Genomic DNA, 21276 nt, shown 5'->3' with positions numbered 1-21276 from the left:
GTTCTTGGGCCTTCAGCCACAGACTGAGGCTGCCCTGTTGGTTTCCCTACTTTTGAGGTTTTGGGACATAGACTGACTTCCTTGCTCCTTGGCTTGCAGATGGCCTACTGTGGGACTTCACCTTGTGATCGTCCCTTGTGAGAGTCAATATTCCATAATAAACTCCCCCTGGCTGGGCACGGTGGCTCACACCTGTAATCCCAACACTTTGGGAGGCCGGGGTGAGCAGATCACAAGGTCAGGAGTTCAAGACCAGCCTGGCCAACATGATGAAACCTCATTTCTACTAAAAATACAAAAGTTAGCCAGGCATGGTAACATGTGCCTGTAATCCCAGGTACTCAGGAGGCTGAAGCAGGAGAATCGCTTGAATCCAGGAGGCAGAGGTTGCGGTGACCTGAGATCGAGACACTGCCCTCCAGCCTGGGAAACAGAGCGAGACTCCGTCTCAAACAAACAAACAAACAAACAAACAAAAAAGTGTCGAAGTACTGGCCTCAAAGTGATCCATCCACCTCGGCCTCTTAAAGTGCTGGGATCATAGGCATGAGCCACTATGCCCGGCCTAAACTCCCCTTCATATCTTATTAGTTCTGTTCCTCTAGAGAACGCTAATACAGTCTCCCCACCTAAACCCTACTTTTACAGATTAATGGTAGATCAAACTCCTCCTTCTTTAGGAAGTCTGCTCACTAGGGAAACATCTCTCCCATTAGGACTCTTCCCCCAGCAATCCAGATGTCAGGAAGCAATCCCAGTGAGCATGAACTACAGCAACGGTATCCAATCTTTTGGCTTCCGTTGGCCACATTGGAAGAATTGTCTTGGGCCACCCATAAAGTACCCTAACACTAATGATAGCTGATGAGCTAAAAAAAAAAAAAATCACAAAAAAAATCTCATAATGTTTTAATTAAGTTTATGAATTTGTGTTGGGTTGCATTCAAAGCCATCCTGGGTCACATGCAGCCCATGCGCTGTGGGTTGAACTACAGTATGGTTTCCAAGTGTCCACGGAGTAATTTGCATCTACACTTGAAATGTAATCCATAGGGAATTTGCAGCTAAATAGGAAACCTGTAGGCATTTCCCTGGAATAAACTTCAGTAAATTGCTTCACTTCTCTATGGCAGGTTTCTTCAGTAGTCAAAATGAAGGGGCTGATTTAAATGGTATCTAAGGTCCTTTTGGCTTTGACTTTTTGTTGCAACAGCATACTATTACAGTTGCTGATCACATTCTTGCTCAGAATCGGGCAGAACCCATGTAAATCAAGACCTCGAGGCTGGGCGCGGTAGCTCACACTGGTAATCCTAGCACTTTGGGAGACTGAGATCGGTGGATCACATGATGTCAAAAGTTTGAGACCAGGCTTATCAACATGGTGAAACCCTGTCTCTACTAAAAATACAAAAATTAGCCAGGAGTGAGTGGTGCTTGCCTGTAGTCCCAGCTACTTGGGAGGCTGAGACATGAGAATCACTTGAACTTGGGAGGCAGAGGCTGCAGTGAGCTGAGATTGCCCCACTGCACTTCAGCCTGGGTGACAATGTGAGACTCCATCTCAAAAAAAAGAAAAATCATATTAATGTTCCAGTATAATGTTCCATATAATGGTTCCAGTATGGTTTGGATCTCCGTCCCTACCCAAATCTCACATTCAATTGTAATTCCCGATGTTGGAGGTGGGGCCTGGTGGGAAATGGGGCTTGGTGGGAAATGGCTGGATGGGGGCAGGTTTCTCATGAATGTTTAGTACCATCCCTTAAGTACTGTTCTTGCAATAGTGAGTTCCCGAAAGATCTGGTCACTGGAAAGTGTGTGGCAACTCTCCCCGCCTTTTTGCTCCTGCTCTGGCCATGTGATGTGTTTGCTCCCCATTTGCCTTCCACCATGACTGTAAGTTTCCTGAGGCCTCCCCAAAAGCTGAGCAGATGCCAGCATAATGCTTCCTGTACACCTGCAGAACTGCAAGCCAATTAAACCTCTTTTCTTTAAAAATTACCCAATCTCAGGTATTTCTTTACAGCAATGCAAGAACGGTCTAATACAAGTTCCAAGTGCATCCTTTCTAAAAAATATTTCAATGTGTATTAAACAATTTGTAGTTATAACGGCCTCCACCAGCATTTCCTAGCTTCTTCAGAAATCTGACTGCAGATCATCCTGCATTTCAATTAATTTTAATTCAGCACCAAATCTGGATATAAAATATTATCTATCCAAATTTAAATGCATCTTTAATATTTTGCATAATAGAATAGAGCAGGAAAGACTACTAAGGTAATTTAGTCTAATACACTCTACTTAGTATAAAGAAATAGGTTCAAAGAGGTTCAGGTGACACCTCTGGTCATATAGCTAGACAGAAACAGAGCAAGGGCTAAAAGCCAGATCTCTACTTCTTGTTCAGTGTTTCCACTCCATGTTTGCAAATGAGCTGCTGTCTAGTTTCATATAACCTGATAATCTGCCAGGGTAAATTTCAAACCAAGTTTTTATTACCAAAAGGAAATTATCTAGTCAAGGAATGTTCACTGTCTGGGATGAAAAGTAGATCAATTATTGCAAACAGTTATTTATCTACTGATGTTGGTTGTTTTGACTAAGCTAATGGGTAACAACATTAATGAGGGATAGATTCCTAGAAGAATATATCCCAACCCAGAAATACTTAAAGAAATTGTCCCATCAAACTGTCCTTAGGACAATATGAAATTTAAATGAATTTAATTGTAACTTCAAAATGAAATATCTTAATTTGAAAATTCTAGCTTAGTGTTTAAAAATCACTCCTCTTTAGATGGTAATCAAAAACTCAGAATTTAGATTGTAAAAGTTTATTGATACGATCAAAAAGCAAACAGCCAGACATTTGGTTATCTTTATTACTACAATGTGTCATTCTGAATAGTATCTCAAAAATGCATAACAAATGATATTTAAACCATTACTAGAAAAGTAAATGAAGAGTCTACTTAAGGCACTTCATCTGAAAGCTAATTTGAAATTTTCACAAAAGTAACACTATTTTATAAGTGTAGTAAATTAGCTTTCCACAGATTTTAACCAGAATGCTGCCCTTCTCCTTATAGAGAATGTGCTCTTAAAGGGATAAAAAGCAAATACAAAAAACTGTCATTCTGCCAATGTTCATGGTAAATTATCTGGAACTATACAGATTACATGGCAGTAGTATTCCCCTAGTCAATCTGTACAAATCAGGGCATCTTCATACAAGTCTCATAAGAACCACAGCATAGATTTGGCCTGAGACAAGTATAAGAACAGCAGATAAGGAATTCAGAATCTCACAACAGACAGGTGAGTCATTAACAAAAAGTGGCTCCATTAAAGAATAAAAGGTCAACCATATCCCCTCATCCATGAAATCTAGTAATGAAAAAAAAAACCCACATAACATATTTCTTCTGAGACTACTATATCCATCTCTTTCTGCAAACCACATGGCAGAGTTATTAGATGGTAAATAGCAAGAGGCAGTCATAGTATCTTTTTAATGTAATACTTGTAAGATTTCCTTGAAATTATTTTTTCACAATTACAATTCTCCTATTTCCACAATAGTGGCATTTCAGGTTACTCTTTATAACTATGGGGGAGGTTATAGTTAGATATAATGATAACCATGAAAACATTCTTCACAGAAATGGTTAGTACATATGGTTATTTTCACTGACAGAAAAAAAAGACAAAATAAAAAAAAAAAAACCTTCAAATTTGTACTTTGTTTCTCTACCCAAAGGAAGAGAATAAAGGCTAACATAACAGCAAAACATAGAAGAGCTTTCAAGAAATACTTAATTTCTATAAATAGGCAACAAATCAATATTTTGATTTTCCTTTCCCATTCTAAGGGATTCCTTTTCTTTCTTTCTGTCTTTTAATTTTTTTAATTTTTTTTTAAACAGAGTCTCGCTTTGTTGCCAGGCTGGAGTGCAGTGGTGAGATCTAGGCTCACTGCAACCTCTGTCTCCTGGGTTCAAGTGATTCTTGTGCCTCAGCCTCCCAAGTATCTGGGATTACAGGCGTCCACCACCACACCCAGCTGATTTTTGTATTTTTAGTAGAGATGGGGTTTCACCATGTTGGCCAGGCTGGTCTTGATCTCCTGACCTCGTGATCCGCCTGCCTTGGTCTCCCAAAGTGCTGGAACTACAGGCATGAGCCACCATGCCCAGCCAGGGAGTCCTCTTCTAACTGAGCCTATTTTTCTCTTAGGCACAAATGGAATAAGTGGCAAATTCTAATTTGCAGAAACATTTTAGACCATGTATAAGTTACATTAATTTTAGCACTAAGTTATATTTTTATTACAGATAGGTCACCTTAAAAGAAAACTAAGGAGATGGAATGAATCTGAAATCTTTCTAAATACAAGGTAGTTAACACTATGCTCAGGCAGAAATCATAATCCTGTATTTAGAGATACTTTTTTTTTTTTTGAGACAAGGTCTCACTCTGTCATCCAGGATGGAGTGCAGTGGCGTGATCTCAGCTCACTGCAATCTCCGCCTCCCAGGTTTAAGTGAGTCTCGTGCCAAAGCCTCCCAAGTAGCTAGGATTACAGGCATGAGCCACCAAGCCCAGCTAATTTTTGTATTTTTAGTAGAGATGGGGTTTTGCCTTGTTGGCCAGGCTGGTCTTGAACTCCTGGCCTCAAGCAATCCACCTGCCTCAGCCTCCCAATAGAGGTCCTTTTTCATGTTCACAGCTATGGAGATGCACAGGCAGTGCTGGTGTGGTAGCTCACACATGTCATCCTCGCACTTTGGGAGGCCAAGGTGGGTCTATCACTTGAGCCCAGGAGTTCAAGACCAGCCTGAACAACTTGTCAAAACCCCATCTCTACTAAAAATATAAAAATTAGCCTGGCATAGTGGTGCACATCTGTAAATCCCAGCTACTTGGGAGGCTAAGGCAGGAGAATCGCTTGAACCTGGGAGGCAGAGTTTGCAGTCAGTCAGGTTCACACCGCTGCACTCCAGCCTGTGTGACACAGAGAGATGCTGTCTCAACAAACAAAAAACAAAACAAAACAAACACAATCATAGACGGCATTGTATTTCAGTAGGAAATATGCAAGGAGGAGGAGAACTGTCTTTCTGAGGGCTAGACTTGTGCTCTGAAGAATGCTGTTCCATTTTCAGAAGACCATATGGCACATATAATTTCTCTACCCAAAAGGAAAGATGTGTAAAGTATACACATCCATGCAAAGATGGAAAAGCTAAGAATGAATTTCTGATGTAGTTATCTGTAACAGGCATATGTGGGAACACTGAGTCAGGACTTACTTTCCCCATCTTTGGATAAGGCAATATAAAATCAGATGATCAAGTTAACTAAAGTAGTTTTGAACTTTGTTCTAACTAAAACAAAGTAGTAGTTTTACCAATTTTATAATATACTTACTTCTACTAAATTAAATGTTCCATAAAGTTCACTGGGAAGAGAAAGTTAAGAGGAGAATCATTTTCAAATACCTCATGATTTTGACGGAAAATTGCTTGTTAAGGCACTACACATCATCTTTGGTTAAATGATTAACTATTTAAATCACTTGAAAAAAAGAGGTAATACAAAATATACAAGTTGCATTTTTCTTTTCAAACACACATGACTTTTGTTTTTCAGTTTCCAGTACTCCAGTGTCTGTGTATTTCTGGAATCCTTTTTAACTCATCAGAAAGCTGAAACAAAAATATATACCAATCTATTAGTATCTGAAAGAAAAGTAGGCTTTACTTCTAACCACTAAGCAGTATCTTGGTTTTAACAGATAAAAGAGCATTTTTGGGCCGGGCGCGGTGGCTCATGCCTGTAATCCCAGCACTTTGGGAGGCCAAGGTAGGTGGATCACGAGGTCAAGAGATCGAGACCATCCTGGTCAACATGGTGAAACCCCATCTCTACTAAAAATACAAAAAATTAGCTGGGCATGGTGGTACGTGTCTGTAATCCCAGCTACTCAGGAGGCTGAGGCAGGAGAATTGCCTGAACCCAGGAGGCGGAGGTTGCAGTGAGCCGAGATCACGCCACTGCACTCCAGCCTGGGTAACAAGAGCGAAATTCCGTCTCAAAAAAAAAAAAAAAAAAAGCATTTTTGTACATATGTGATCATCTTTGGGCATCAATAACAAAATCTGAGAAACACTGAGAAACCCGTTAGTCTTATGACAAAAGGAAACAGAATAACCTCAAGTTAAAATATCTCCTGAATAGAGTCACTAATTAATAATTTTTTTTCGGCCGGGCGCGGTGGCTCAAGCCTGTAATCCCAGCACTTTGGGAGGCCGAGGCGGGTGGATCACGAGGTCAAGAGATCGAGATCATCCTGGTCAACATGGTGAAACCCCGTCTCTACTAATACAAAAAATTAGCTGGGCACGGTGGTGCGTGCCTGTAATCCCAGCTACTCAGGAGGCTGAGGCAGGAGAATTGCCTGAACCCAGGAGGCGGAGGTTGTGGTGAGCCGAGATCGCGCCATTGCACTCCAGACTGGGTATCAAGAGCGAAACTCCGTCTCAAAAAAAAAAAAAAATATATATATATATATATATTTTTTTTTGGTTTTTTTTTTTTTTTAGAGATGGGGTCTCACTATGTTGCTCAGTCTGGTCTGGGACTCCCAGGCTCAAGTGAACATCCTGCCTTAGCCTTCTGAGTAGCTGGGACTACAGGCACATGACCCTGCTATTGAATCAACACTGCTGATCAAATAATTAACAGAAGTCCCAGCAAAATTACCCTCACGTCCCAGTTATTATTCTGTAGAGGATACATATTATAATTATTATTTTTGAGATGGGGTCTCACTCTATTACCCACACTGGAGTCCAGTGGCACTTTATTTCTAAAAAAAAAAAAAAAATGTAGAGGTGAGAAGTTTTTAAAAACATTTAAAAAATAATTTCTTCTTCAAAAGAAAGTATAGTATGCAGACAAGGAGCTATGTGAATAGATAATGGTATAAAATGTTCTAATCATTATGTATTATAGAGATTTCTAGAATAAATTAGGTGATGGCAGAATAAACCTAAAAGATGTTCCTAAGAAATCACATACAAATATTGTCCATTATAATTATCTTAAATTTTTTTTTTTTTTTTTTTGAGAAGGAGTTTTGCTCTTGTTACCCAGGCTGGAGTGCAATGGCGCGATCTTGGCTCACCGCAAACCTCCGCCTCCTGGGTTCAGGCAATTCTCCTGCCTCAGCCTCCTGAGTAGCTGGGATTACAGGCACGCGCCACCATGCCCAGCTAATTTTTTGTATTTTTAGTAGAGACGGGGTTTCACCATGTTGACCAGGATGGTCTCGATCTCTTGACCTTGTGATCCACCCACCTCGGCCTCCCAAAGTGCTGGGATTACAGGCGTGAGCCACCGTGCCTGGCCAATTATCTTAAATTTATATGCAACATATCTGAATTACAGCTGTCTGAGCATGGTGGCTAATGCCTATAATTCCAGCTCTCTGGGAGGCTGAGCAGAATTGCTTGTGGTCAGGAGTTCAAGACCAGGCTGGGCAACATAGCAAGACTCTATCTTTACAAAAAATAAAAATATTAGCTGGGTGTGGTCATGTGCAACTGTAGTCCTAGCTACTTGGGAAGCTGAGGTGAAATGATTGCATGAACTCAGGAGTTCAAGGTTACAATGAACTATGAACACGCCACTATACTTCTGCCTGAGTGACAGAACAAGGCCCTGTCTCTAAAGATAAATGAATAGGCCGGACGCGGCTCCCCACTATAATCCCAGCACTTTGGGAGGCCAAGGCAGGTAGATCACTTGAAGTCAGGAGTTCAAGACCATCCTGACCAACATGGTGAAACCCTGTTTCTACTAAAAACACAAAATTAGCTGGGCATGGTGGCACATGCCTGTAATTTGAGCTACTGGGAGGCTGAGGCAGAAGAATCACTTGAACCCGGGAGGCGGAGGTTGCAGTGAGCCGAGATTGTACCATTGCACTCCAGCCTGGGCAACAAGAGTGAAACTCCATCTCAAAAAAATAAAAATAAATAGATGAATAAAAATAAAGCCTATGGTCTTTCCTTTAGAAGCTAAAATAGTTTGGAAGTAAAGCAAAAAGAAGGGTATTATAAAGTAATATCAACTCTAATCATTCCAAGTGTTGGCAATCACTTTATAAATAAAAAGTAAGAATCATACCTGTATGGGTATCCATGATATTTAGATCTAAAAATAGAGAGCATCCAACTGAAGAATAATACAACAAGTCCAATACCAGCCACACACATTACTGCAGAAAAATAAAAGGAGAGTAAAATGAGCAAGTTGAATATATTAACTAACCAGGGCAGTCTATACTTTCAGAGAGTGAAAAGGAAGGGGGGTATACATTATTGATAAATCTCAACTTTTCAACAATTTTCATCCTCATTTCTTAATCTTCAGGAATGTGCCTTCCCCTTTAATTTGCTCCATTATCATATAATAGAGTAACTCCTTTACATAATTATGTAAATTCAAATGTGTGAATTCTTTTAAAGCCATTACACTCAATAGTTTACTGTTAGAAACACTGTCTTACTACTGACAAGAAAATTACCTTTTTTTTTTTTTTTTTTTTGAGATAGGGTCTTGCTTTGTTGCCCAGGCTGAAGTGCAGTGGGCACAATCACAGCTCACTGCAGTCTCAACCTCCTAGGCTGAAGCAATCCTCCCACTGCAGCCTCGCGAGTAGCTGGGACTACAGATGTGTGCCACCATACCTGGCTAATTTTTTTTTTTTTTTTTTTTTTGAGGAGACGGTGTCTCACTATGTTGCCCAGGCTGGTTGGTGTTGATCACCTAGGCTCAAGTGATCTTCCTATCTCAGCCTCCCAAAAAGCTGAGATTACAGGTGTGAGTCACTGTGCCCGGCTTATTTATTAAACTTTAAAACCCCTAAAAGTGGCTTGTAGTATTATCGATAAATATTGACTTAGACATCTGATGACATCATTGTGATAGCCTCATTGAAAGTACTTTATTCATGCACAGGTAACTACACAGCCTTATATATGTAACTCAATCAACATGGATCCCTTATTTGAATGAGAAAAAAATTTCTGATCCTTAGCTCTAGATTCATAGGTCTCTCCACTAATCCCACATATTCTACTTTAGCACAGCAGTTACTAAACTGAACTACAGATACTAATCCCCAAATACTCAAGTATACATTGCCATGACCAGAGGTTCTTTGAATCCGTGGAATAAAAATGGCTAAGAACTACAGAGATAGGGATAAAGGAAAGCATGTGTCCAACAGCAATGGAAACTCTAGGGCAGAGGTGTCCAATCTTTTGGCTTCCTGGGGCCACAATGGGAGAAGAACTGTCCTGGGACACACATAAAATACACTAACACTAATGTTAGCTGATGAGCTCAAAACAAAAAAATTGCAAGAAAATCTCATAATGTTTTAAGGAAGTTTACAAATTTGTGCCACATGCAGCCTACAGACCTGACAAGCTTTCTCTAGGGAATCATACTTAGTGACTGATAAGAAATCAACTTTTGGCCAGGCACAGTGGCTCATGCCTGTAATCCCAGCACTTTGGGAGGCCAAGGTGGGCGGATCACGAGGTCAGCAGTTCGAGACCAGCCTGGCCAATACGGTGAAACCTCGTCTCTACTAAAAACTACCAAATAATTAGCCAGCCACAGTGGCAGGTGCCTGTAATCCCAGCTACTCAGGAGGCTGAGGCAGGAAAATCACTTGAACCTGGGCAGCAGAGGTTGCAGTGAGCAGAGATCAATCACGCCACTGCACTTCAGCCTGGGCAACAGAATGAGACTCTGTCTTTAAAAAAAAAAAGAAAAAGAAAAAAAAGAAAATCAATTTTTCAGTTTTGTTTTACTTATGGAACAATTCTTTTTCTTTTTCTTTCCTTTTTTTTTTTTTGAGACAGAGTCTTGCTCTGTTGCCCAGGCTGGAGTGTAGTGGTGTGATCTCAGTTCACTGTGAACTCCACCCCCGGGGTTCAAGTGATTCTCCTGCCTCATGCTCCTGAGTAGCTGGGATTACAGGTGTGCACCACTATGCCTGGCTAGTTTTTGTATTCTTAGTAGAGATGGGGTTTCGTCATATTGGCCAGGCTGATCTTGAACTCCTGACCTCGTGATCCACCTGACTCAGCCTCCCAAAGTGCTAGGATTACAGGAGTGAGCCACCGCGCCCAGCTGGAACAATTCTTTTTCTAATTTTCACACAATATGACTAGGGGCTAATGTGTAAATGTTAAACAATATTTCTCTTTAATTCTTTTCTCATTTACAAAAAACAAGTGCAGCTTGCTGCCAAGGCTCATTTAATGTAATCGTGCTCTTTGAGGTTGAAGCAAATCTGACTGCTTTTCAATATTAAAATAAAACAGAAAAACTGTTCTTGGAGTTGTTACCAAACAGAACTAACATCAGAATCATCTGAATCATCAGAATCATCTACTTCGGTAAAATCGGATTCATCAAATGAATCTCTGGCCAACAACTGTTTGAGAACAATGTTAACATTACACATGGAATGCTACATTTTCTATGATTTGACATTTTCAGTGGTCAAGAATTACTATATTTTGTAAATAGAAATACCACTATAATGGAAATATAAATGGAATGATATCTAGTACATTATTCTATTTACAGCACTGTTTTCAGTGATGGTAGTGGATCACTTGAACTCAGTGAAATCTATTACGTCAATTTTGTTCCCAAAGTTGTTAGAGTGGATATGAAAATAATAATAAAAGCAAGATATTTTGTGGCAAAGTTATCTCAGGGTAAATACTGCAGCCACAAGCCCTGCTAGGAAGTATTCTTGGGGCAAATGGGAAAAGGGTTAACTTAACCAAAGAAGTAAAAGAACTCTATAATGAAAACTATAAAACACTGCTGAAAGAAATTGAAGAGGACATCAAAAAATGGAAAGATATTTCATGTTTGCGGATTGGAAGAATCGATGTTGTTAAAATGTCTGTAATATCCAAAGCAATCTACAGATTCAATGCAATTCCTATCAAAATACCAATGACAACTTCACAGAAATAGAAAAAACAAAATTTATATGAAATCACAAAAGACTAAGAATAGCCAAAGCTATCCTAAGCAAAAAGAACAAAACTGGAGGAATCATATTACTTGACTTCAAATTATACTAGAGAGTTATAGTAACCAAAACAGCATGGTACTGGTATAAAAACAGACACACAGACTAATGGAACAGAAGAGAGAACTCAGAAACAAACCCATACACCTACAGTGAACTCATTTTCGACAGAGCTGCCAAGAACACACACTGGGGAAATTGCAGTCTCTTCAATAAAAGGTGCTGGGAGAACTGGATATCCATAGCCAGAACAAAACTAGACCCCTATCTCTTACCATATAAAAAAATCAACTCAAAGTGGATTAAGGACTTAAATCTAAGACTGCAAACCATTTTTTTTTAGTCTTGCTCTGTCGCCCAGACTTCCGTGTGATGGTGTGATCTCAGCTCACTGCAACCTTTGCCTCCTGGGTTCAAGTGATTTTCCTGCCTCAGCCTCCCTAGTAGCTGGGGTTACAAGCACATGCTACCACACCCAGCTAATTTTTCTATTTTTACTAGAGACAGGGTTTCGCCATGTTGACCAGGATGGTCTGGAACTCTTGGCCTCAAGTGATCTGCCCGCCTTGGCCTCCCAAAGTGTTGGGATTACAGGTGTGAGCCACTGTGCCTGGCCTAAGACTACAAACTATTAATATGAAACAACTACAAGAAAACATTGGGGAAACTCTCCAGGACATTGGTCTGGGCAAAAATTTCTTGATTAACACCCCAGAAGTGCAGGCAACCAAAGCAAAAATGAACAAATGGGATCACATCAAGGTAAAAAGCTTCTGCAGAGCAAAGAATACAATCAACAAAGTGAGGAGTCAATCCACAGAATGGGAGAAAATATTTGCACAGTACCCATCTGACAAGGGGTTAATAACCAGAATATATAAGGAGCTCAAACAACTCTACGGGAAAAAAAATCTAATTAATCAAAAAACATAAAATATCTCAATAGACATTTCTCCAAGGAAGACATACAAATGAAAAATAGGCATATAAAAAGCTATTCAACATCACTGATCATCAGAGAAATGCAAACAAAAACAGCAATGAGATATCTATCCTTTCACCCCAGTTCAAATGGCTTATATCCAAAAGACAGGCAATAACAAATGCTGGCGAGGATGTGGAGAGAAGGGAACCCTTGTACACTGTTGGTGGGAATGTAAGTTAGTATAACCACGAAGGAGAACAGTTTGAAGGTTCCTCAAAAAATTAAAAATTGAGCTACCATATGATCCAGCGATCCCGCTGCTTGGGTATATATCCACGGAAAAACAAACCAGTGTCGAAGAGATATCTGTACTCCCATGTTTGTTGCAGCATTGTTCCCAATAACCAACATTTGGAAGCAACCTAAGTGTCCATCAATAGATGAATGGATAAAGAAAACATGGTACATATATACAATGGAGTACTATTCAGTCATAAAAAAATAAGATCCTGTCACTTGCAACAATATGGATGGAACTAGAAATTATTATGATTATTATTTTTGAGACGGAGTCTTGCTCGGTCACCCAGGCTGGAGTGCAGTGGTGCCAGCTCGGCTCACTGCAACCTCCACCTCCTAGGTCCAAGCAATTCTCCTGCCTCAGCCTACCGAGTAGCTGGGATTACAGGTGCCCACCACCACGCCCGGCTAATTTTTGTATTTTTAGTAGAGACAGGGTTTCACCACATTGGCCAGGTTAGTCTAGAACTCCTGACCTCAAATGTTCTGCCCACCTTGGTCTCCCAAAGTGCTGAGATTACAGGCGTGAGCCACCATGTCTGGCCTTGGAAATCATTAAGTGAAATAATTCAGGTACAGAAAGAAAAACATCACATGTTCTCACTTATCTGTGGGATCTAAAAATCAAAACTATTGAACTCATGGACACAGAGAGTAGAAGGGTGGTTATCAGAGGCTGGGAAGGATAGCTGGGGAATGCTGGGGGAGGTCGGGATGGCTAATGGGTACAAAAAAGAAAGAATAAATAAGACCTACTATTTGACAGGACAACAGGGTAACTATAGCCAATAACAACTATACATTTAAACATAACTAAAAATGTATAACTGGATTGTTTATGACACAAAGGGTAAATACTTGAGGGATGGATACCACAGTCTCCATGATGTGACTATTACACATTGCATGCCTACATCAAAACATCCCATGTATCCCACTAATACATACACCTACTATGTACCCACAAAAATTAAAAATAAAATACTTTTTCTGAGTATTAAAACATGCTCAGTGTAGAAAAGTTAGTCTTTTATTCTCTAAGAAAATGTACTCATAGGCTGGGTGTGATGGCTCATGCCTGTAAATCACAGCATTTGGGGAGGCCAAGACAGAAGGACTGCTTGAGTCCAGGAGTTCAAGACCAGCCTGGACAATGTAGTGAGGCCCCATCTCTTAAAAAAAAATTACCCAGGTGTGGCGATGCGTGCTTGTAGTCCCACCTACTAGGGAGGCTGAGGTGGGAGGACCACCTGAGCCAGGGAGGTCAAGGCTGCAGTGACTTATGATCTCTCTATAATACTCTAGCCTGGGCGAAAGAGTGAGACCCTGCCTCAAATTTTAAAAAAAGAGGCCGGGAGCAGTGGCTCATGCCTGTAATCCCAGCACTTTGGGAGGTTGAGGTGGGCAGATCATGAGGTCAGGAGTTTGAGACCAGCTTGGCTAAAATAGTGAAACCCCGTCTCTACTAAAAACACAAAAATTAGCCGGGCATGGTGGCGGGCACCTGTAATCCCAGCTACTCAGGAGGCTGAGGCAGAAGAATCACTTGAACCCGGGAGGTAGGGGTTGCAGTGAGCTGAGATTGCACCACTGCACTGCCACCTGGGTAATATGAGCAAAACTCCGTCTCAAGAAAAAAAAAAAAGAATGATGCTTAAAGTATCATGATAGTTACTAAAAAATTATTATAATTGAAATTAGGAAAAAACTAAACGTTTTTAAAAAATCAGAATAGTTAAATTACAACATGGAATATAAGTTGGCCAGGCACGGCAGCTCATGCCTGTAATCTCAACACTCTGGGAGGCTGAGGTGGGAAGATCACTTGAGTTCAGGTGTTTGAGACCAGCCTGGGCAAAGTGACAAAACCCCATCTCTACAAAAAGTACAAAATACTAGCTGGGCATGGTGGCACACGCCTGTAGTCCCAGCTACTCGGGAAGTTGAGGTGGGAGGACAGCTTGAGCCTAGGAAGCAGAGGTTGCAGCGGGCTATGATTATGCCACTGCACTCCAGTCCGAGTGACAGAATGAGACCCTGTCTTAAAGAAAACAAAAACAGTATAAGTTTAAAATTATGCATATAGAAAAAGTTATTAGTTATTAAACTCCAGTTTAAAAAGGGGGTATAAAGTGCCAAAATTTTATATATATAGTTTTTAAGATGTTTTTATAAATGGAAAGAAATATATTATAATTTAAAAATAATTAGTTTTCTAGTGGTGGAATAATGGGTGTATCTCCCACAAAATGTTTCATGCTTCTGTTTTTTTCTACATTTTCTATAATGAGCATATGTTACTTTTATAACAGTAAAGGGGTTTAATAACAGACATGACATTAAAAGAAAAAAAGTAGTGAAGGGGTAAAATAACATACTTATACATAAGAGGAAAAGTGATTAAGAGATCACTCTTTTTCCATATTATAGGCAGCATTATTACATTTTGAGTAAGGTAACTTACTCTTTCGCTTTCCAATATCCATGTCAGAGGTAGCAGCTTCACATAAAAGCACCATTCCTAAGGTAACTCCACCATCTTAGAAAAATTGTTTAAGGAGAAATTCACACAGACACAAAAGACACCATTTTACTATTCCCAGTTCTTCATGAAGAAAATTAAAATGAATATATAAACCTTCAACTCTTAATTATAAAAAAACAAAATAAGGAATCTTGTATCTATACAGGATGACAATTATTTACTATAAAGATATAAAAAATTAAAATTGGAAGATTACTTCATTTGTGCAAAGAAAAATTGATATTTTAAACAAATGTCCCACTATAACTTACAGATAAAATATGAATTTTCCTGAAATTGCACTTTGAAATAAACTGTCTGGACATTTAGTTATTGCCCTGACCTCAAACACATTTAAAAATATTAAACAGACTTTTTTTTTTTTTTGAGACAGGGTCTGGCTCTGTCACCCAGGCTGGAGTGCAATGGCGCAATCTCAGCTCACTACAACCTTGACCTTCCAGGCTCAGGCCACTCCCCCACCTCAGCCTCCTGAGTAGCTGCAAGTACAAGTTCTCATCACCATGCCCAGCTAAATTTTGTACACACACACACACACACACACACACTTTTTTGTAGAGACGGGGTTTTGCCACATTGCCCAGGCTGATCTTGAACCCTTGACCTCAAGCAATCCACCTTCCTTGGGCTCCCAAACTGCTGGGATTACAGGTGTGAGCTACCGTGTCCAGCCCTAAATAGCCATTTTGAATATTTCACCCCACCTCCCCTAAAGAACATGTTTGAAATATATAACATTTAGGGAGAATAGTAACTACTTTTCATTTGAAAATTAATTTCTCAAAAATTTCTCCTGGGTGGATTTATTGGTTCACACCTGTAATCCCAACAGTTTGGGAGGCCGAAGTGGGCAGATTGCTTAAGTCTAGGAGTTCGAGACCAGCTTGGGCAACATGGTGAGACCCTGTCTCTACAAATAAATACAAAAAATTAGCCAGGCATGGTGGCACATACCTGTTGTCCTAGCTGCACAGGAGGCTGAGGTAGGATCACTTGAGTCTGGGAGATTGAGGCTGTAGTGAGCTGTGATCATACCACTGCACTCCAGCCTGCATGACAGAACTAGACCCTGTCTCAAAATTCTCCAGATTTTCAATACTTTATTTTTTAATTTTTTCCTGTGGCAAGATGCCAAGTGCATGAATAATTAGCCTTTAAAGCATAAATTAACACATGGACACAGGGAGGGGAGCACTACACACTGGGGTCTGTTGCAGGGAAATAGGGGAGGGACAGCAGGGGGTGGGGAGTTGGGGAGAGATAGCATGGGGAGAAATGCCAGATATAGGTGAAGGGGAGGAAGGCAGCAAATCACACTGCCACGTATGCACCTATGCAACAATCTTGCATGTTCTTCACATGTACCCCAAAACCTAAAATGCAATTAAAAAAAGCATAAATTACTACTAACCTAATTTTATCCTATTCTAATAAAAAAGAAAAATTCCAGCCATGCATGGTGGCTCACGCCGTAATCCCAGCACTTTGGGAGGCCGAGGCAGGTGGATCGCCTGAGGTCAGGAGTTCAAGACTAGCCTGGCCAACATGACAAAACCCCGTCTCTACTAAAAATACAAAAATTAGCTGGATATGGTGGCAGGTGCCTGTAATCCCAGCTACTTGGGAGGCTGAGGCAGGAGAACTGCTTGAACCCAGAAGGCAGAGGTTGCAGTGAGCCGAGATGGCGCCACTGCACTCCATCCTGGGAGACAGAGCAAGACTCCATCTCAAAAAAAGAAAAGAAAAATCCCACACACGCCATGATCACACTTTTATTCAGCTTAATGGGAGCTACATAAATACAAAATAGAATTACCCATGCAAATAGGCAACAGATGGCATGGTTAAATGTTAAAATAAGCAAATTCAAATTTTAAAGCAAATAGAATGTTCTAGTAGAAAAGAGAGACAGATTCACCCTGCAGTTTAGTGAATACTAACAGCACTAAAACACTCCCAAATCAATTCTGCATATATACATACACACTGTATGCTACCACATGTGGGTATCATTAAGCAGAAAGGGAAAAATATGTATTTAGATGAGGCCTGAATTTAGAATTGGCTCTAAAATTTGACTTTTCATCCCTTCATTACCAATTTGCATTCTTTTTAAAATTTTTTTGTTTTGTTTGAGACAGGGTCTTGCTGTCACCCAGGCTGGAGTGCAGTGGAATAATCACAACTCACTGCAACCTTCACCTCCTAAGCTCAAGAGATCATCCTGCCTCAGCGTCCTCAGTAGCTGGGACTACAAGTGCATGCTACCATGCCAGGTTAGTTTGGTTGATTTTTTTACGGTAGAGACAGAGTCTCACTATGTTGCCCAGGCTGGTCTCAAACTCCTGGGCTCAAACAATTCTCCAGCCTCAGCCTCCCAAAGTGCTGGAATTACAGACATGAACCACTGTGCCTGTGCACCATCTTGCATTCTTTCTTCAATAGCCTCTTGTTAAGGATGATGTCCATTCATCATGTTTTTAGTTGTTCAGCCAAGTCTCTTCTCCAGCAATTTTTTTTGAGTTCTTTATATCCAGGTTTGTGCAAAGATTCTCTCTCTTCTCTCTTTCTTTTTGGGACGAAGTTTTTCTCTGTCGCCCAGGCTGAAGTACAGTGGCATGATCTTGGCTCACTGCAACCTCCGCCTCTGCCTCCTGAGTAGCTGGGATTACAGGCGCACACCATCATGCCTGGTTAATTTTTATATTTTGAGTAGAGGTGGGGTTTTGCCATGTTGAACAGGCTGGTCTCGAACTCCTGACCTCAGGTGATCCACTTGCCTCGGCCTCCCAAAGTGCTGGGATTACAGGTGTAAGCCACCGCACCCAACCAAAGATTGATCATTTCTATAAGCTTTGATTACTGGGTACTCTCTGATTAATGACTGAGACTTGTTCTGGGGAAAGCTTGTCTTTGTATCATGGTTTATGTGCTTTTTCTTTGAATGAGCTTTCTGTCTTGCTAAATACCTCAAGGTCTTTTGTGTACTGTTCTTAGCTGTCAAGAGCTATGATGCCCTTCCACATATATTGTTTTATTTCATTTACTGAATCTTTAAAGTTTACTAACACTGTCTACTATATGGCAGGCACTATAAACTGTTGGAAATAAAAAGCTGAACAACATAAAGATTCTAACATGGACAAGATAACACTCCAGTGACAAATATAAACAATACATAAATTACACAGTCCTGATTAAATGTTACTCTAGGAGAACTGAGCAGAAATAGAGGAAGCAGTATTCCATAACATAAAACAACTAGGCTATTAAAAGCTAGCAGAAGGCCAGGCATGGTGGCTCATGCTTGTAATCCTAGCACTTTGGGAGGCCAAGGCGGGTGGATCACCTGAGGTTAGGAGCTCGAGACCAACCTTGGCAACACGGATGTGATGTATCCATTATATAAACATTAAGAATATTGACTACTTTTCTTTTTGTTCATATTTTCAGATTTCTTTGTAATCTTTTTGTTATTTTTAGTTTTTCTGAGATGGAGTCTCACTCTGTTGCCAGGCTGGAGTACAGTGGCGCAATCTTGGCTCTCTGCAACCTCCATCTCCAGGGTTCAAGCAATTCTCCTCTCTCAGCCTCCCGAGTAGCTGGAATTACAGGCACGTGCCACCATGCCCAACTAATTTTTTTGTATTTTTAGTAGAGACAGGGTTTCACCATGTTGGCCAGGATGGTCTCGATCTCTTGACCTTGTGATCCACCCGCCTCGGCCTCCCAACGTGCTGGGAATATAGGTGTGAGCCACTATGCCCAGCCGTATTTTTAGAAATATAAAGGCCATACAACAACATAGAAAATGCTTGTAATATATTAAGATAGCAAGCTCCATGCAAAACATGTCTGTAAGTTCAAAAAAGGAATACCCTACTCATGAAACAGTCATATAGAAATGAATGCAAAAGAATATACAAAAATAAACATACTTTATGATATCAGGGCTTCAGGTTATAGGTAAACATTTTCCATACTGCTATTTTATTTTAAAAATTCAGGAGGCCGAGGCACGAGGATCGTTGGAGCCCAGGAGATTGAGACCACCCTGGACGACAGGGTAGGGCAAGACCCCATCTCTACAAAAAATACAAAAATTAGCTGGATGCAGTAGTGCACACCTGTAGTCCCAGCTACTCAGGAGGCTGATGTGGGAGGATTGCTTGACTCTGGGAAGTCAAAGTTACAGTGAGCTATGATGATCCCACTGCATTCCAGCCTGGGAAATACAGCAAGACTTCATCTCTATAAAATAAATAAATATACAAATATATTTACTGTGGGATTCCATTTACTGTGGTTTTTAAAAAAATTTTGAGACAAGGTCTGGCTCTATGAGCCAGGCTGGAGTACAGTGGTGCGATCTTGGCTCACTGCAACCTCTGCCTCCCAGGATCAAGCCACCCTTCTGCCTCAGCCTCCCAAGTAGCTGGGACTACAGGCACACAGACCCACACCCAGTTAATTTTTGTATTTTTTTTAGTAGAGAAAGAGTTTCATCATGTTGGCCAAGCTGGTCTCAAACTCACGGCCTCAGGTGATCTGCCTGCCTTGGCCTCCCAAAGTGCTGGGATTACAGGCGTGAGCTACCATGCCCAACTCTGTAGGATTCAATTTATGTACATTTAAAAAATAAAACAGGAAAAATCAACCCATAGTGTTAGCAGTTACTTCTGGGTGGGAAGGTAGCAATCAGAAGGAATGATGATGGGGAATGCTCTGAAATGTGGGTAAAATTTTATTTATTGATGTGAGTTCTGGTTACACAAGTGTGTTCATTCTTTGAAAATTCATCAAACTGGGCAGGGTGCGGTGGCTCATGACTGTAATCTTTGCACTTTGGCAGGCCAAGGTGGGTGGACCTGTTGAGGTCAGGAGTTCGAAACCAGCCCCAGGCTGGTTTTTGCACTAAAAATACAAAAAATATTAGCTGGGCATGGTGTCAGGTGCCTGTAATTCCAGCTACTCCAGAGACTGAGGCAGGAAAATCGTTTGAACCTGGGAGGTGGAGGTTGCAGTGAGCCAGGATCGCATCATTACACACCAACCTGGGCAAGAGAGCGAGACTCTATCTCAAAAAAAAAAAAAAATTACCAAACTGTAAACTGTTCATTAATTATTTGTAAACTTTCTGCATGAATGCAATACTTAAAATATAATTTTAAAGGTTGCTTAGATCAGACAACTCATTATATAGTTTGCTTTATCATGAAATAAATTGTACAATATTAAATTAATGATAAATATGTGGATATTTTCCAAAATTGTAACTCCTACTTAGTGGTGGCCTCATTCTACTAATTCTTATCAAACCACAAACTGCAAACTATGTTACTGGTGTTGAGGTTTCATATTTACTTTAAAAGAAAGTAGGGCTGGGTGCAGTGGCTCGCGTCTGTAATCCCAGCACTTTGGGAGGCTGAGGTGGGTGGATCATTTGAAGTCAGGAGTTCAAGACCAGCCTGGCCAACATGGTGGAAACCCATGTCTACTAAAAATACAAAAATTAGCCAGGTGTGGTGGTGCACACCTCTAATTCCAGCTACTCAGGAGGCTGAGGCAGGAGGATCGCTTGAACCTAGGATGTTGAGGTTGCAGTGAGCCAAGATCACGCCACTGAACTCCACCCTGGGTGACACAGTGTGACTCTGTCTCAAAACAAAAAACTAACTAACTAAATAAATACATAAGAAAGAGGGGTCAGGTGTGGTTGTGCATGCCTGTAATCCCAGCTACGGGAGGCTGAGGCAGGAGGATTGCTTTAACCTGGGAGGTGGAGGTTGCAGTGAACCAAGATGGTGCCACTGCACTCTAGCCTGGGTGACAGAGCAAGGCTCTGTCTCAAAAAAAAGAGGGGGAGAGAAGAGTGTTTAAGCCTTCTCTAATATTCCTTACCTCAGACAAAATTATTCATTTTCTCACTATTTCTGGAACACAGCAGTTAAGGCACTGTCTTATAATCTGTTTAAATGCCTGACCTTGAAAAATGTTCACTTTTTGCATTCTAATAACCAAACACAAGACATTCTAAACTGTTCCAAATGTATATGAAACCTTAGGCTAATGTTCAATCTTTAGGCAGAAGTAAAAATAAAATTTTCTAATCTCTTAAACTTCTTATATATTTAAAAATTCAAGACAAAGCTAAAAGACCAACAAACCCCAAATCAACTAATTAATATTTTACTATTTTAATTGCTTTTGCTCCATTATTTAATTTCAAAGTACTATTGAGACGGATTAATTCAAGATACTGAAAATATTCCAAGGTATAATAATTTGTTAATCCATCAAACCATACTTTCCTGTTCTTTTTTTTTTCCCTATGAGACAGAGTCTTGCTCTGTTGCCCAGGCTGGG

At 40.5% G+C, this 21276-nt stretch overlaps 1 protein-coding gene across 1 annotated transcript in view; it reads right to left on the bottom strand.

Moving 5' to 3' along the window:
• Positions 1–2824: 2824 nt before the first annotated feature.
• Positions 2825–21276, bottom strand: part of MAGT1 (magnesium transporter 1) — a 68180-nt gene continuing 49728 nt past the window's right edge. The window contains exons 8-10 of the mRNA XM_064362916.1: positions 14830–14904; positions 8200–8290; positions 2825–5714 (exon numbers count right to left, since the gene is read on the bottom strand). Of these exons, the coding sequence (XP_064218986.1) occupies positions 5699–5714; positions 8200–8290; positions 14830–14904 (182 nt within the window). The 3' untranslated portion in view covers positions 2825–5698. The remainder of the gene's footprint in view (positions 5715–8199; positions 8291–14829; positions 14905–21276) is intronic.

This window comes from Aotus nancymaae, unplaced genomic scaffold (genome assembly GCF_030222135.1).
Source record: "Aotus nancymaae isolate 86718 unplaced genomic scaffold, 86718_ANA_hifiasm-v0.15.2.pri h1tg000004l, whole genome shotgun sequence".
NCBI lineage: Eukaryota > Metazoa > Chordata > Mammalia > Primates > Aotidae > Aotus > Aotus nancymaae.
This window is presented reverse-complemented; position numbering and strand designations above follow the sequence as displayed.